This window comes from Lontra canadensis, unplaced genomic scaffold (assembly GCF_010015895.1).
Source record: "Lontra canadensis isolate GAN:19392208 unplaced genomic scaffold, GSC_riverotter_1.0 scaffold33, whole genome shotgun sequence".
Classification (NCBI taxonomy): domain Eukaryota; kingdom Metazoa; phylum Chordata; class Mammalia; order Carnivora; family Mustelidae; genus Lontra; species Lontra canadensis.
This window is the reverse complement of record NW_022631027.1, coordinates 13,262,526-13,277,845: the sequence shown is the minus strand read 5'-3', so window position 1 is coordinate 13,277,845 and position 15,320 is coordinate 13,262,526. Positions and strand designations below refer to the sequence as shown.

General features: G+C 39.1%; 1 protein-coding gene across 1 annotated transcript in view; it reads left to right on the top strand.

Moving 5' to 3' along the window:
- Positions 1-7,890: 7,890 nt before the first annotated feature.
- Positions 7,891-15,320, top strand: part of DBT (dihydrolipoamide branched chain transacylase E2) — a 54,454-nt gene continuing 47,024 nt past the window's right edge. Inside the window, exons 1-2 of the mRNA XM_032867218.1 lie at positions 7,891-7,963; positions 13,933-14,056. Coding sequence (XP_032723109.1) covers positions 7,913-7,963; positions 13,933-14,056 — 175 coding nt within the window. The 5' untranslated portion in view covers positions 7,891-7,912. The remainder of the gene's footprint in view (positions 7,964-13,932; positions 14,057-15,320) is intronic.

The window sequence follows — 15,320 nt, the reverse complement described above, 5'->3', positions numbered from 1 at the left end:
GTTCTTTTTTCTCTTCTGAAGCATGATTTATTTGGGGGTGGGTGGGAAAGGGCAGAATTGGAATCAGTGATACAATGTTCTAAAAAACTAGTTACATCACCTTGTCCAAGAGCAAGGGCAAGTTCATGACAGTTGAACTAACGTCATTCACCTCAGACGATGGCAGAAAAAAACAGTCAGCTTCTTGATTCTGCTTGTGGCTAGTTCCTGCAGTAACTGAGTATCCCATGATATGCAAGCCTCTAGGTAAGCAAAGAAGAGTAAGGCAGCTTCTACCATGAGGTTACTGGAGGTATATTTAGGACACTGAGAAGTAATCATTTACAGCGTTATACTCTGGTAATATAAATAATATTTAGCATATACTAATCTTAGAGTTAAATAGGAGGGCACAGAAATTAAACCACAACAATAACAGACAACATTCATTAGGCATTTACTTGAGTGCCATGCACTGCATGCATTCACAACCTGTTGAAGTACTTAGTGTTTTTACCTCTGCTTTACAACTGCATATGTTAAAAATTTGCTGCAAGTCCACACAGTTGTTAACTAGAAGACTGTACCATGAACCTGGGTGATCTGATGTAACTACCATTATTTCCTAATCCTAATAAATAATTCTAAGAGATTATTCTGCCACTTTTGTGACAGATATGTTCTGGGAACACATACTCTGTATACTTAACCAAATCTGAGACACTGTAATATCAGGGACTAGCCATAAGACATTAATCAGGGAAGTAGTCATATTTGCATTTTAGAATGTTGATTTTGACAATGTGTGGAGGGTAAATAGGGCTAAGAGGCTGAAGAGAAAAATGACAATGGTGTAATAATCTAGGCAAGAGATAATAAGAATTTTTTTTTTTTTTAAAGAAAGGTGAGATCACTTCTCGGCCTTTTGACTGAGATCAAGTGTAGAAAGGTGGGTCTTTGTTTTTGTTTTTAAAGATTTATTTGAAAAGGAGAGAGAGAGTGAGTGTGAGTGTGTGTGTGTGTGTGTGTGTATAAGCACAGAGCAGAGGGAGGGGCAGGTGGAGGAGAGAGAGAATCTCAAGCAGATTCCCTGATGAGTGCAGAGCTGATGGCAGGGGCTCAACCCCTGGACCCTGATATCGTGACCTGAGCCAAATCTTGAGTCAAAAGCTTAACCAACTGAGCCAGCCAGGTGTCCTAAGAGATAATAAGAATTTGAAGAAAGGCAGTAGCAGTGGCGATGGAATAGTAAAGCTCTACTCCTATTTGACATCTTAGATCCTATTGTAGAAACTTAACCTTCTCAGGATCCTTGGTCTTCATTCCTAACTTTGCTATGAAATCCTGCCTCTGCTCCATTCGTCTCATTCTAACTACTTCCAGTTGTAGGAGGAAGTGAACAAGATGGTAAGATAATGGAGAAACTAGCCAGGCAAGAGTAAGTAATAGTAAGCATTTATATAATGCTTTCATATACATTATCTGTACTAATGTTCACTAGAAGCTGTGAGGTCGATGTTACTGTATCCATTTGGCCAATAAGAATCTGAGGCCTAGGGGTGCCTGGGTGGCTCGGTGGGTTAAAGCCTCTGCCTTCGGCTCGGGTCATGGTCCCGGGATCCTGGGATCGAGCCCCGCATCGGGCTCTCTGCTCGGAGGGGAGCCTGCTTCCCTCTCTGTCTCTCTCTCTGCCTGCCTCTCTGCCACTTGTGATCTATCTGTCAAATAAATAAAATCTTAAAAAAAAAAAAAAAAGAATCTGAGGCCTAGGGTGCCTGGGTGGCTCAGTAGGTTAAAGCCTCTGCCTTCAGCTCAGGTCATGATCCCAGGGTCCTGGGCAGAGAGCCTGCTTCCCCTTCTCTCTCTCTGCCTACCTCTCTGCCTACTTGTGATCTCTGTCAAATAAATAAAATCTTAAAAAAAAAAAAAAGAAGAAGAAGAATCTGAGGCCTAGGGAATCAAAAGACATGCCAAGGTGACATAACAAGTGGTATAGTTGGGTTAGATCCTGGGTCTTCGCAATTATCTACAAAGAAAAGACACTTAAGCCCACAAAAAATTCCTCAAGAGAACAATGGAAGTAGAAAAGATAATGGATTGGGAGGCTTCTGGCTCAGTGGGTAGGGTATGGGACTCTTGCTCTCAGGGTCATGAGTTCAAGCCCCATATTGGGCATAGAACTTATATTAAAAAAAAAAAAAGGAAAAAAAGACAATAGATTCATATCTTCAGAATGCTGACAGAAAAGTAACCATCAACATAGAATTGAGTCATCAGCAAAATTATCTTTCAAGAATGAGAATGAGATGAAGAAAATAGTTTCCAGATACATAGAAACTGAGTTTAAGATACTTAATAGAGGATGTACTTCAGAAAAGAAAAATTATATCAGGGACACCTGGGCGGCTTAGTTTGGTAAGCCTCTGCCTTCTGCTGAGGTCATGATTCCAGTGTCCTGGAATCAAGCCCTGCATCATTGGGCTCCCCAGTGGGAAAACTGCTTCTCACTCTCCCCGCTGCTCTCCCTGCTTGTGCACGCTCTCTTGATCTGTCAAATTAAAAACAAAAACAAAAACAAAAAACTTTAAAAAAGAAAAATTAGGGCGGCTGGGTGGCTCAGTCGTTAAGTGTCTGCCTTCGGCTGGGGTCATGCTCCCAGGGTCTGGGATCCAGCCCCCCATCGGGCTCCCTGCTCAGCAGGAAGCCTGCTTCTCCCTCTCCCACTCCCCCTACTTGTGTTCCCTCTCTTGCTGTGTCTCGCTCTGTCAAATGAATAAATAAAATCTTTAAAAAAAAAAAAGAAAAAAGGAAAAATTGACTCAGAGGGAAAGTCTGATATGTAAGAAGAAAAATGAAAAAGAAATTATAAACATATCAGTTTATCTAAAAAAGCATTACATAAAATAACACCAGACAGCAAAAGTGTGTAAGTCAAGAGGTGGATGACTAAAGTTAAAGAATTCTAAGATCTTCTTTGGGCATAGAGTTAAAACATAAATTGATTAAAGACTTTAAGGTAAGTATGCAAACAGGGTGTCTGGGTGGCTCAGTTGGTTAAACATTTGCCTTTGGCTCGGGTCATGATGATCTCAGTCCTGGGACTGGCTCCCTGCCTGGTGGGAAGTCTGCTTGTCCTTCTCCTTCTGTTCCTTCCTCTACCTCGTGTCCTCCCATGCTCTCTCTCTCATAAAATATTTTTTTTAAAGGTAAGTATCAAGTTAAAATTCAAGGGTAATCAATAAAGTAACATTGTATATAACTTCTAAACGAGCTGAAAGGAAGAATGAACTAAGTGGAAAACACATTTCCATTTTTAAAAAAAGAAAAATTGAATCAGCATAAAAAAGCAGGATATAAAAAAAGCACTAAAGCAAGAAAGTAGAAATGTGTTCATGTATACAACTAATAAAAGTAAAACGTAAAGTAATTTTCTGGTTGAAAGCCAGAGATTGGTTCTTTTAAAAAATAATCCATTTGGGGCACCTGAGTGGCTCAGTGGGTCTGCCTTTGGCATAGGTCATGATCTCCAGGTCCTGGGAGGGGTTCTGCCTCTCCCTCTACCCCTCCCCAACCCTCATTCATGGGCTCGCTCTCTCTCTCTCTCTCTCTCTCTCAAATAAATAAATAAATAAAATCTTTTAAAAAGAAATTCCAGGGGCTCCTGGTTGGCTCAGTCAGTTAAGCGATTGCCTTCTGCTCAGGTCATGATCCCAGGGTCCTGGGCTAGAGCCCCACCTCGGGCTCCTTGCCCAGCGGGGATCCTGCTTCTTTCTCTGCCTGCTGCTCCCTCTGCTTGTATTCTCTCTCTCTGACAAATAAATAAATAAAACCTTTTTTAAAAAATCCATTTATAAGAGATGCACTTAAAATATTAAGGATCATGAGAAGTTAAAAATAAAAAAGATGGAAAGATGTACCAGATAAATACCAACTTTTAAAAGAAAGACGATATAGCTATAGTAATGATAAATTAGATTTAATACATAAAGCATTATCATTGACAACAAAAAAAGGTAGCTACAAAATAAAAGGTTGAATTCACCAGGAAAATATAACTCTTCAAAACTTTGTAAGCCCTAGATCAAGCAGGTGAAAATTTAGGAAAGATAAGGATAATTTGAACAAAACAACAAATAAGTGTGATTTAATGGCAATGATATATACATATATATTTCCATATATATATTCTTCAGTCAATTATTATAGATTATATATTTTCTTAAAGAACTCATAAAACATTTATAAAAATGACTAAGTCAAAAAGCAAATCTAAACAATGTCCAAAAACTTGTATCTACAGGTGACGTTTTCTAACCAAAATGTAATTTTGTTAGAAATTCATTCCAAAGAGGTCAAGCAAAACAACAAGCAAAGAACAAGTACGTTTAATAATGTACAAACACTTGTAAATAAATCATAGGTAATTGGAGAGATGATAATAAAAAAATGTTAAAATACTTAAAGGTGACCCCAAAATCTAAAGAATACAATGAAACTAGTACTTCAAAAGAATTTTTTCATTAGATATTACTATTATTAAAGAATAAAGGCTGAAAATTGACTTAAGAAGTCAGAAAAAGAATTAAAAAATCAGTCAGTAGAAAGGAGCTAATAAAGACAAAGGCAGAAATTAATAAATTACAAAATAAATTAGTTCCTTAAGCTGATAAAATTTACAAACTTCTTAAAAGACTGATCAAGAAAAGCAAGTACAAATGCACAATATCTGAAAAGAAAAGAGAGCACATAATTACAGATACAACAGATCTTTTTTTTTTAAAGATTGTATTTATTTATTTAACAGAGAGTGCACAAGCCGGGTGGGGGTGGGGAGTAGCAGGTAGAGGGAGAGGGAGAAGCAGGCTTTCTACTGAGCGGGGAGCCCCACGTGGGACTCAATCCCAGGACCCTGGGATCATGACCTGAGCTGAAGGCAGACGCTTAACAATGAGCCACACAGGCTTCCCAGACCTTTTTTTTTTTTTTTTTTTTTAAAGCAGGAGAATACTCTGAACAACTTTTGCCCATTAATTTGAAACTTAAATGATATAGACAAATTCTTTGAAAAATATAACTTACTAAAACCGGCTCAAGAAATAAACCCATTTTCTTCAACAAGCAAATTGTGCAGGGAAAACAAATAGTGGTAGTTTTTTGGATCTTGGTTGAAACAAACTGTAAAAATATAAAGAATCTCTAATATAAATGAGACTATTGAGAACTTGTATGATAAAAAAGAAGAAGAAGAAGAAGAAGAAGAGGAGGAGGAGGAGGAGGAGGAGGAGGAGGAGGAGGAGGAGGAAGAAGGAGGAACAGAGCACCTGGATGGCTCAGTCTGTTAAGGTCTGCCTTGAGTTCAGGTCATGATCCCAGGGTCCTAAGGTCCTGGGTTCTAGGATCAGCCCCACATTGAGCTCATCGGAGAGTTTGCTTCTCCCTCTCTCTGTGGCCCTCCCCACCACTTGGTGCACTTTCTCAAAAATAAATAAAATCTTGAAAAAAAAGAACAGAAGGAGAAGTAATATAGAGACCTACTTATACTATAACTGTTTAAGAAATTTAACTGAACTCAAGGAGAGAGAGTGAAACAGGAAAGGCAGTCAGAGTGTTCTACTGACAAGATATCCCAAATTTTCTGGGAACAGATGATATTCATGTATGGAGAACAGACCATGAATTCATATAAGTTGTACCAGGTAATATGAAAAAGAAGTAAGACACCCCAATTCTTTTTACAAGTATGACTTTGTTTTTGTTTTGTTTCTTTTAAAAGTATTTTATTTATTTATTTTATTTAGTGATTCAGCACTTACATATAACACCCAGTGCTCATCATAAACAAGTGCCCTCCTTAATACCCATCATCAATTTAGCCCATTCCCCACCTACTTTCCTCCATCAACCCTCAGTTTGTTCTCTATCATTAAGAGTCCCTTACAGTTTGCTTCACTCCCTTTCTCTCCCTCTCTTTTTTTTTTCCAATATGTTCATGTGTTTTTGTTTTTTAAATTCCACATATGAGTGAAATCATGCAGTATTTTTTTTCTGAATTATTTTGCTTAGCACGATACACTCTAGCTCCATGTCATTGTAAATGGCAAGATTTCAGTCTCTTTGATAGCTGAGTAATATTCCATTGTATATATATACCAATATATAGAAGATTTATCCATTCATCAATTGATGGACATTTGGGCTCTTTCCATAGTTTGGCTCTTGTTGATAATGCTGCTATAAACATTGGGGTGCATGTGCCCCAAGACTCGTTTGATGTTGATACCAAAACCAAAGAAAGATGACATGGGAAAGAAAAATTATAGGCCAGTTTTATTTATAAATTTAGGGGTACCTGGGTGGCTCAGTTGGTTAAGTGTCTGCCTTTGGCTCAGGTCATGATCTCAGGGTCTTGGGATTGAGTCCCTCATTGGGCTCCCTGCTCAGTGGGGAACCTGCTTCTCCCTCTCCCTCTATGCTCTGTTTCTCATTCTCTCTCCAGTAAATAAATAAAATCTTAAAAAAAAAAAAAAAGTAGGGCATTATCCTTTAAGTAGACTTGAACTCATGGAGAGCCCAAGAGGTAAGCCAGAAAGTCCAGTAAAACCAGTCTAATAGGGGCACCTGGGTGGCTCAGTGGGTTAAAGCCTCTGCCTTCGGCTCAGGTCATGATCTCAGGGTCCTGGGATAGAGCCCCACCTCTGGCTCTCTGCTCAGGAGGGAGCCTGCTTCCCTTTCTCTCTCTCTGTCTGCCTCTCTGCCTGCCTCTCTGCCTACTTGTGATCTCTGTCTGTCAAGTGAATGAATGAAATCTTTAAAAAAAAATTAAATAAAACAAAAGTAATGATTCGAATGTATTGCTTACAATAGTTTGTATGTGAAATATACTGAAAAGCAAAAAAAAAAAAAAAAAAGCAAAAAAAAGTGTGAGTTTGAGTAATATTAGCAAATTTGTGAAATAACTGAGAATTTGTTCCAGTCACTAACCTTGAATATTGAGGATTTAAAATGTCTTTGTTCCCATATTTTGGGCTTTAATTCTTTAGACATCTGTACAGATTTTATCTCTCATCTAGAGGGCAAAAACCATGCAAATGTCATCCTGGAAGTTTCTAGTAATTGTTATCCTAGTTGCTCTGAGAAAGATTGACTGTTAACAAACTCTGATCTCATATTTCCCCCCCAATCACCTTGACCTGAATTTGACATTCTCCAAGAGCCAAGAAAATCAAGGTTATATATGTCTGTGATATATATTGTATACGCTGGGCAGCTGCATCTGACAACATTCTCTAAGAAGAAAAGATAATGTTGGTATCTTTATTTCAGACGTTAGGGTAACCTTTATCTTCTGTAGGACAAAAAAATTGAAAAGGCAATTTCGGTCACCAAGAACCCTCAATGGGAGAAAAGAATACCAGTCACTGGGTAGGATTCCAGCACAGATTTGTGACTCGATTAGTGGTACAGAGCCTTGCTGCAAAGTTTGGAAATGTCGCATTTTCTGTAATCAAGGCGGGTACGATACAAGCGGAAAGGGGTTTTTTTTCCTACTCATCAGGTCTTCACCATAACTCTCTCCAAGTAATAGTCTTCCTTTTTGTTCCCTTAACAGTTTCCATTTCTACTACACGTATGAAAAAGATGATCGTTGGTGGACACAGCCATGGCCTGCCCAACTTTGTCCCTGAAACTCACGTTGAGCTGCCTCCACCCCGCTCTTTCCCTCCAGCGTGCTCTCTTACCTCTGCGCGGGACTCTCCGCCCCTTCGTGTTTCCCTCAGGCCCCACCCCGCCCGCTGGTTGGCTGTGGGGTGGGAGGCTCGTTCCTGCCCTCGCCATTGGCCGCTCAGGGGGAGGTGCGTTTCCCGGCTCCCCATAGGTCGGCCGTGCTAAACAACTCTTCACAACCACGGAGCATTTGTCATTTCCGGGTAAGATGGCTGCAGTGCGTGTGCTGAGGACTTGGAGCCAGAATGCTGGGCGTCTGGTAAGCGGTTTGGGGCTGATTTGAGGTCGGGAAGGAATGATTTGTCGCCGGTGTTCCCTGGGAGGTGTGTTACTTTGTCGTCCGAGAGCCAGGCGGTCGGGGCACGTGTGATGGAGAAGTGGAAGGATGTATGCTACACGAAGGGCAGAGAAGGTGGCGAGCGGACCGGTCCAGAGACCCACTCCCTCCTTACCTGGCCGCGTATCTGTCGCAACTCCGTCTCCTTCCAGCTTTATCTACACCCAGGGCCATCTAGCCTTTCACCCGATAGCCTTTCATTGGGCACCATCTAGGTGCTGGGCATTGTGATAAGCGCTGGGGATATGGAGATACATATTCATTCAGCATTTATTGAGCACCCACTGTGTGCCAAACACTGACCACAGGACCCCTGCCTCGGAGAACTTGCAGTCTAGAGGAACTCGGAGAACTTAACAGTCTAGAGGAAGAGACCCATAAAGCAAACCGTAACAGCACGGGTCCTTGCCTCCGAGGAGCAGGGAAACTCAGGCTTCATTCTGTGGACCTGTGTTCTTCTCCCGTGTCTGTGCCACATATCTTTACAACTTTTTATCACCATAGCTGCGACCTACCTCCATCTCCCCTGAAATTTTTCCCTTTGAACAACCCTTTAGCACCAATCGCCTGACATCCCAGTAATCATAGTGTTTCGTCCTATTTGCATAGCGTTTTTCCTTCTAGGATCCCTCTTCCCTAAGGTCTTACAGTGGTCGACCCCTGAGCTTAGAAAATCTGTCAAGAGCCTGCTGTGTACTAGGTCCTGTGCTAGGCACTCGGGAAGCAAATGTGAAAGAGAACCCTGCTGTCTCAGATTAATTACAGCCTTGGGGTGGAAGGCAGGGGAGAAAAAGTTACAAAGAATTAGGACAGCTTGAGAAGTGCTAAATGGGACATTATACAGTTACAGGAACACATAGGAGGGGTATTGGGGGGTCAGAGAGGAGTTCTCAAGGGATACTGTGTAACTTGAGATTTGCACCGTGGTAGGTATTGGCCTCTCTTGAAAGTTCTCCTTGCTTGGCTTCTGTGACACCACTTCCCACTATTCTTCTTCCTAGATGTTTGGCCACTCCAGCCCAATCTCCTGTTTTCCTGCCTGACTTTTAAATATGTATTGGTGTTTATGAGGGCTAGGACTTTGGCACTCTGCACTTCCCAAACTACTTCAGCCACTTCTTCCAATTTAGTTGCTGTCTGTATGCTGATAATTCCTAAAGTTCCAGTCTTCAAGCCAGCTCTACTCCAGACCCACATATATCCTGCTGTCCTGGAGATCTCCAGTTGCATACATAGTAGGTATTTTTCAGCTGCAAGTAATAAAAACCCAGCCAATAAATGGGAAATTAACTAACTATGCATCCCATAGCTAGATGGCAGCTGGCATTGGTTAAGTGGCTCATACTTATCAGGGTTGTCATTTTAACAATTCATGCGGCTTTTCCCTTATGGTTACAAGAGGACCACTACAACTTCATTGTCGAGGGAGGAAGGGGGAGGGGGTGGTACCAGCCACACTTTGGCCAGGACTATGTTACATGGCCACCGCTAGCCCAGGGGGTCTTGAAGGAGTTAGCATTTAGCTATCTCACAGCATCTACCCTAATGCCTCAGAGGCACATTGGATTCTAGTTTCCGGAGTTAAACCCTTAGCTCTCTTTTGATTCTAGCCTATACAACTCCAGAATTTAGTCATTATCCTCCATCTTGACCCCAACTGCAGCTTTCCTGGTCCTTCCTAATTGGACTTTCTGCCTCTAATCGGTGCCTCTCCAACTCATTCTCCATAATGTAACCAGGGTGATCTTACAAAGTAAGACATATTTGAGAATGTCATTTCCTTGCTTAAAATTGCCTCAAGCAAAATGTCCAAAATCTAAAAGACTATGAGGCAATTTATGATCTGGACCTTTCCAAATCTCTCAGGCTTCATTTCTTGCTGAAACCTACCCACCCCAACCCCCACTCTGACACTTGCCTCACCCTTGCCCCACACTAAACTACATTGGAAATACAGTGAGCTTCAGTTAATTAAACACACTGCCTCTCTCCACTTCAGACTCCAGACCTTTGCACATGTATTTCCTCTGCTTTAAAGACTCTTGCTTTCTTTCCCTATGTCCTCATCTGCAATAACACCTCATGTCCTGGATTACTCCTACTCAGCCCTTTGGTCTTACTTCAAGTTTGCTTTCTTTCTTTTTTTTTTTTTTTAAGATTTTATTTATTTGACAGACAGAGATCACAAGCAGGCAGAGAGGCAGGCAGAGAGAGAGGAGGAAGCAGGCTCCCTGCTGAGCAGAGAGCCCGATGCGGGGCTCGATCCCAGGACCCTGAGATCATGACCTGAGCTGAAGGCAGCAGCTTAACCCACTGAGCCACCCAGGTGCTCAAGTTTGCTTTCTTGAAGTAGATTGGTTTCCTCCTTTGGTTTGTTTTTAATACTCTGCTCCTCCCATTATAACACTATGTCATCATCAACTCTTTAACTGTCTTCCTTTGAAGGTATGGACTGTACATTCCATGAGAGAAGGAATTCATCTATTTTGTTCTCTAATCCCAAGTACCTAGCACAGAGTAGATGTTCAAAAAACGTTTGTTGAACAACTCAGTAAAAAGTCTATTTTTTTCCATCTGTTGTAAAGTATAAACAATAGGAGGTCTTAATACATGTAGTAGATCATTAACAAGGTCTTACTATGTTGGGTTTTATTCTCCCTTACTGCACTGGGCATTTGACTCTTGATGAACTTACCATTGAATTAACATTGAACTTTTCTATTTTGTCTGTCTTCTTGTAATGAAGTGTAAGCAACTTGAATTTAGGGACTACATTCTATAGTTTATTCAGCTTTGAATTCCCAAGCCCAGCACAATCCCTGTCTTTAGGAATGCTCAACAATTGCCTGTTTAATTATTATTTATTTCCTTATTTGAATCTACTAAAACTTGGTTTCATTTCCTATTTTTTGCATTCTGTTTCTAGAAAAAATGTCTTTTTAGTTTGACAAATTATTTTTTCTCCTTCTCTCTTCTGTTGCCTTTTTTTTTTTTTTAAGATTTTATTTTTTTATTTATTTGACAGACCGAGATCACAAGTAGGCAGAGAGACAGGCAGAGAGAGCGGGGGAGGCCGGCTCCCTGCTGAGCAGAGAGATGGATATGGCGCTCCATCCCAGGACCTGGGGATCATGACCCGAGCCGAAGGCAGAGCCACCCAGGCGCCCCATCTGTCGCTTTTTTATCTTTCCATTCAGCAGCTTCACTAATTAGTCTAGCCTTCTCTTAGTCCAGTTAGTCACTGTCACATAATGCCTGTTGTACTTATGTTGCTTTCTCCTTTTCCACTGTAAATCACTTCAGGAGCCTGGTAGTTCATGCCTCAAATACTGTAATAGTTTTTTAACTTTTTCCTCTCTTACTTGGCTTTACCTGTTATAATCTAATCAATAAACTGCAACTATATTAATTTCTTAGTCCTTTTTCTTCAATAATCTGTAGTGTAGAATTTCGAACTCCTTATCCTGACGGTTATATTCAACAATAATTCAGTCCTCATTGAGCAACTTCCAACACTCCCACCCCCCCCCTTTTTTTTTTTAATTTCATTTGACAGAGCAGAGAGCATAAGCAGGAGGGGCAGCAGAGGGGGAGGGAGAAACAGACTCCCCACTGAGCAGGGAGCCTGTGGGGCTCTATCCCAAGACCCTGAGATCATAACCTGAACAGAAGGCAAATGCGTAATGACTGAACCACCCAGGTGCCCTGTAACACTTCCTTTTATAAATTCGATGAAGCCAAATCAAGCAACCACTGCCTGGAGGAGACAAGCTCCGGAAGCAGTTCTTTGCTTATTCTGTTCCCTCTGCTTTAAAAAGTGCATTGCCGCTCTGTAATAATTAATACTTACTATGCAAGGCCCACCACAACTCTTCCCCTGGAAGCCTTCCCAGATCAAGCCAATCTTAAAAAAACAAACCAAAACACAAAAAAACTCTCTGCTTAAGTTCCTCTAACGCCTACTGCCTATACTTAGTACAAAAAACTAGAGCATACACGTCCATGTATGAATGTGTGTGTGTGTGTTTATTTGTTTCTGCTAGGTTATAAATTCAAAGCAGGAATTATTTCTCCTACATGTAACAATGTGTTGTGAGAGAAGGAGCCTCAGCTTCAGAGTCAGATTTTCTTGGTTTCAGAGCTGAATTTTGCTATTTGTTTGCTTTGTGACCTTAGACAAAGCATTTAACCTCTTTGATCATTAGTTTCTCATGTGCTAAAGATGGCTAATGTGCCCATTATTTCAGAAGGTAATTGTGAGATTAAAAAGATGATGATGCATTTAAAGACCTTTAAAGTATCCAGCACATAGTAGGCATTCAATAAATGTTTGCTAGTTCATGCCTCCCTTGCCTGATTAGTCATCCTTCAATAAAAGTTGCCATTGTTTAAGGTAGGACTTCCTAGTAGTTTAATTTTCTCTCAAGGTTTTTAAAAAAACTATTTCTTTATATCAAGGTGAATCCATATTCTCCAAAACTTCCATTTATTGCCCTAAATTAAAATTTATGAATGTCTGATGAAGTGGAGGTTGATTTACACCTTTGATTCTGTTGTTGACTAAGAGCCAGGATAGTGGAAGTTGAAGGAGAAAGAAAGGACACAGAAAATGGGGGTTTGGGAAAGAGAATTCTTTCACTATCTGTTAAGTTTTAAGCTATCAATTTTCTTTAGGTTTTATGTTTCCCAAATGTTAATGTTAATAAAAATAAAATTTATATTGTAAAGATTAGTTGCTTTACAATTATCTCTTAAGGTAAAATTAAGATGCATGATTTAAGATTATTTGTGTTTTAGGAAGGAGATCTTTAGTTTTTCTTTGCTTTCAGAAATCAGTAACAGCTTAGAAAGTAAGGTGAAATATCACATAATAATTTAAATGTATTATTTGTATTGGTAAACCAAATACTTGTTTTTATATTATTTGCTGTCAGAAAAAGAACAAAATTCTTGTTTATAAATACATATTATAATGTGGCTATAGTATATAACATAATATGTATTATAAAATAACTTTTAAATTTTAAGGGCTAATCACCACTGAAGGATAAAGTACATGATAATAAAGTAATTTTTTTAATTAAAAGTAACTCCTACATTAATTTAAAAAATTGCGAATATATACCACTCTTCTCAAATACAGTAATGGGGTTAAAAATTTCTGTACATTATGTTTAAAAGTGTGATATAGTTAACCTGCTGTTAATAACATTGAAATGTTAACTTTCAAAATAAAATAGTCTACCTTTCAGACACATAGGTTCTAATATATCAAGTTGAATAGATTAAGGTCAACTTGTTTCTCTTGTATATTGTCTTGAATTATACTGAGATGTTATACAAAATGGTCACATCTAAAGAGTCATCTGTAAATTATAGTAAGAAAACCTTTCCCTACAGCACTACACGTTTTCAGTGTCTTTAGATGCTGACAGTCAGTTTTGAATTCTTTAGTAGTTTTATTTTGGGAAGTCTTTAGTGATGCAACTGTACCTACAAACTCATGTGTTTGTACAAAATATATCGTTAAAATTTCTTCACTTTCACAAGAAATTTTAAGCAAGGATCATAAGCATATAAACAAATGTGACTCCAGGGATGTAGTTTTACTAAGTAAAAGAACAAAATAATGTTCCTGGGTGACAGGGTTTAAGTTCCTTTGATTTCTTGAACAGAAATACTTGAGAAATAACCAGTCTTAATAAACTTTATTTTCACTGATTCCAGGTTTGGGCCAGTTCTGATGTTGGCCTGGATAATTTCATACTGTTTGTATTGTGATAATGACTGTTCTACTTTTAGAACAGACTTGAAATTCAGTATGTACTTACAGAGATAAGCCATCAAGAACATTCACAGAAGCTTTTACTTTTTTGTTTTCTCATCTTTAGATTTGTGTTCGCTACTTTCAGACATGTACGAATGTTCATGTTTTGAAGCCAAAATATGTGTGTTTCTTTGGTTATCCTTCATTCAAGTATAGTCATCCACATCAGTTGCTGAAAACAACTGCTGGTAAGTATGATCTCAAAATAGACTGTCTACAATAATGTTTTATATCATACTCAGAACTTTTTAAAAAGGTAATTAAAAACTTACCAAAGTAAAAAGAGTTAACCTTTTCATTCTAGCCCAGCCCTCCTCGCTTTCCCTGAATCTGTCCTTTTCTTACTTTCTTTTTTGTGTGCCCTGCCCCCATCCCTTTCATATCTTTACATAAGTGCACGTGTCTTCATAATGTTGGGAATGGGTTGTCTTGGGCCATCTGCTCTGTATCACCTGGCTCATGAAGTGCAATAGTCAGGTAAATTGTTAACGTAGTAGATTATATCCTTATACTGTCACTGTATTACTGGTTGGATGAAGCACTTACCTCAGTCTGTTGTGTTAAGATTGTGTGTTGAAACTATCACCAAGTGTTCTAAATAGGAAGTTTCCTGACTTTTACCATTTAATTACCTTTCTCACATCTTTTTCTACCCTCAGTAAAGAACTTGACGCTTAAGTATTAGATTCGGCAAGGGCACTAAGATTTTTTTTTCCCCAGATTTTCTATTTAGATCTCTGATAAAGAACCTTAGACTTTTGTTACATCATTAAGCTTTTGACAGATACTTGTTGCCATAGTCTGTGCTAGCAATGAAAAATAGGGGGATTCCAGGCAGATCCAACCCCTGAGATCAGTCTTTCCATGCATTTTTATAGGTCATTTTACATAATATCTTAAGATATATAAACCCTACCTTTGCCTTTTTTTTTTTTTAAGATTTTTATTTTTAAAAGTTGATCTTTTCTCTTTACTTCTTAGAGAAAATAGAGGCCATTCAAGCAGAAACTCCCAACTTCTTGCTCTAGTCTCTAAACACTTACCTTAAGCTTTGGGTTCTTGGTCTATCAATTACTAGCTGTGTAACTTTAAGCAAGTTACTTAATTCCTTTCTATTTCATCATCTGTAAAATTGGAATAATCACTGTACCTAACTCATTGTGTCATTGTGAGAATAAATTCATTTAACACAAATACTTATTTATTACCTGCTGTCTGCCAAGGCACTGTTCCAGGTACTTGGGATGCATTCTATTCCTATATTCCCTAACTCGGTGAATACTTAAGCTAGAAACCTGGAGCCTTCCTGATTCCTGTTTCACATCAAATTGATTACTGAGATCTATTAATTTGACATCCTACATGATTCTTAAATCTGTCTTCTCTTTTTCAGACAGTTTTGAAAATATGTAAATATATTAAATTCTATACTTCAGTTTCGTACATGTAGTA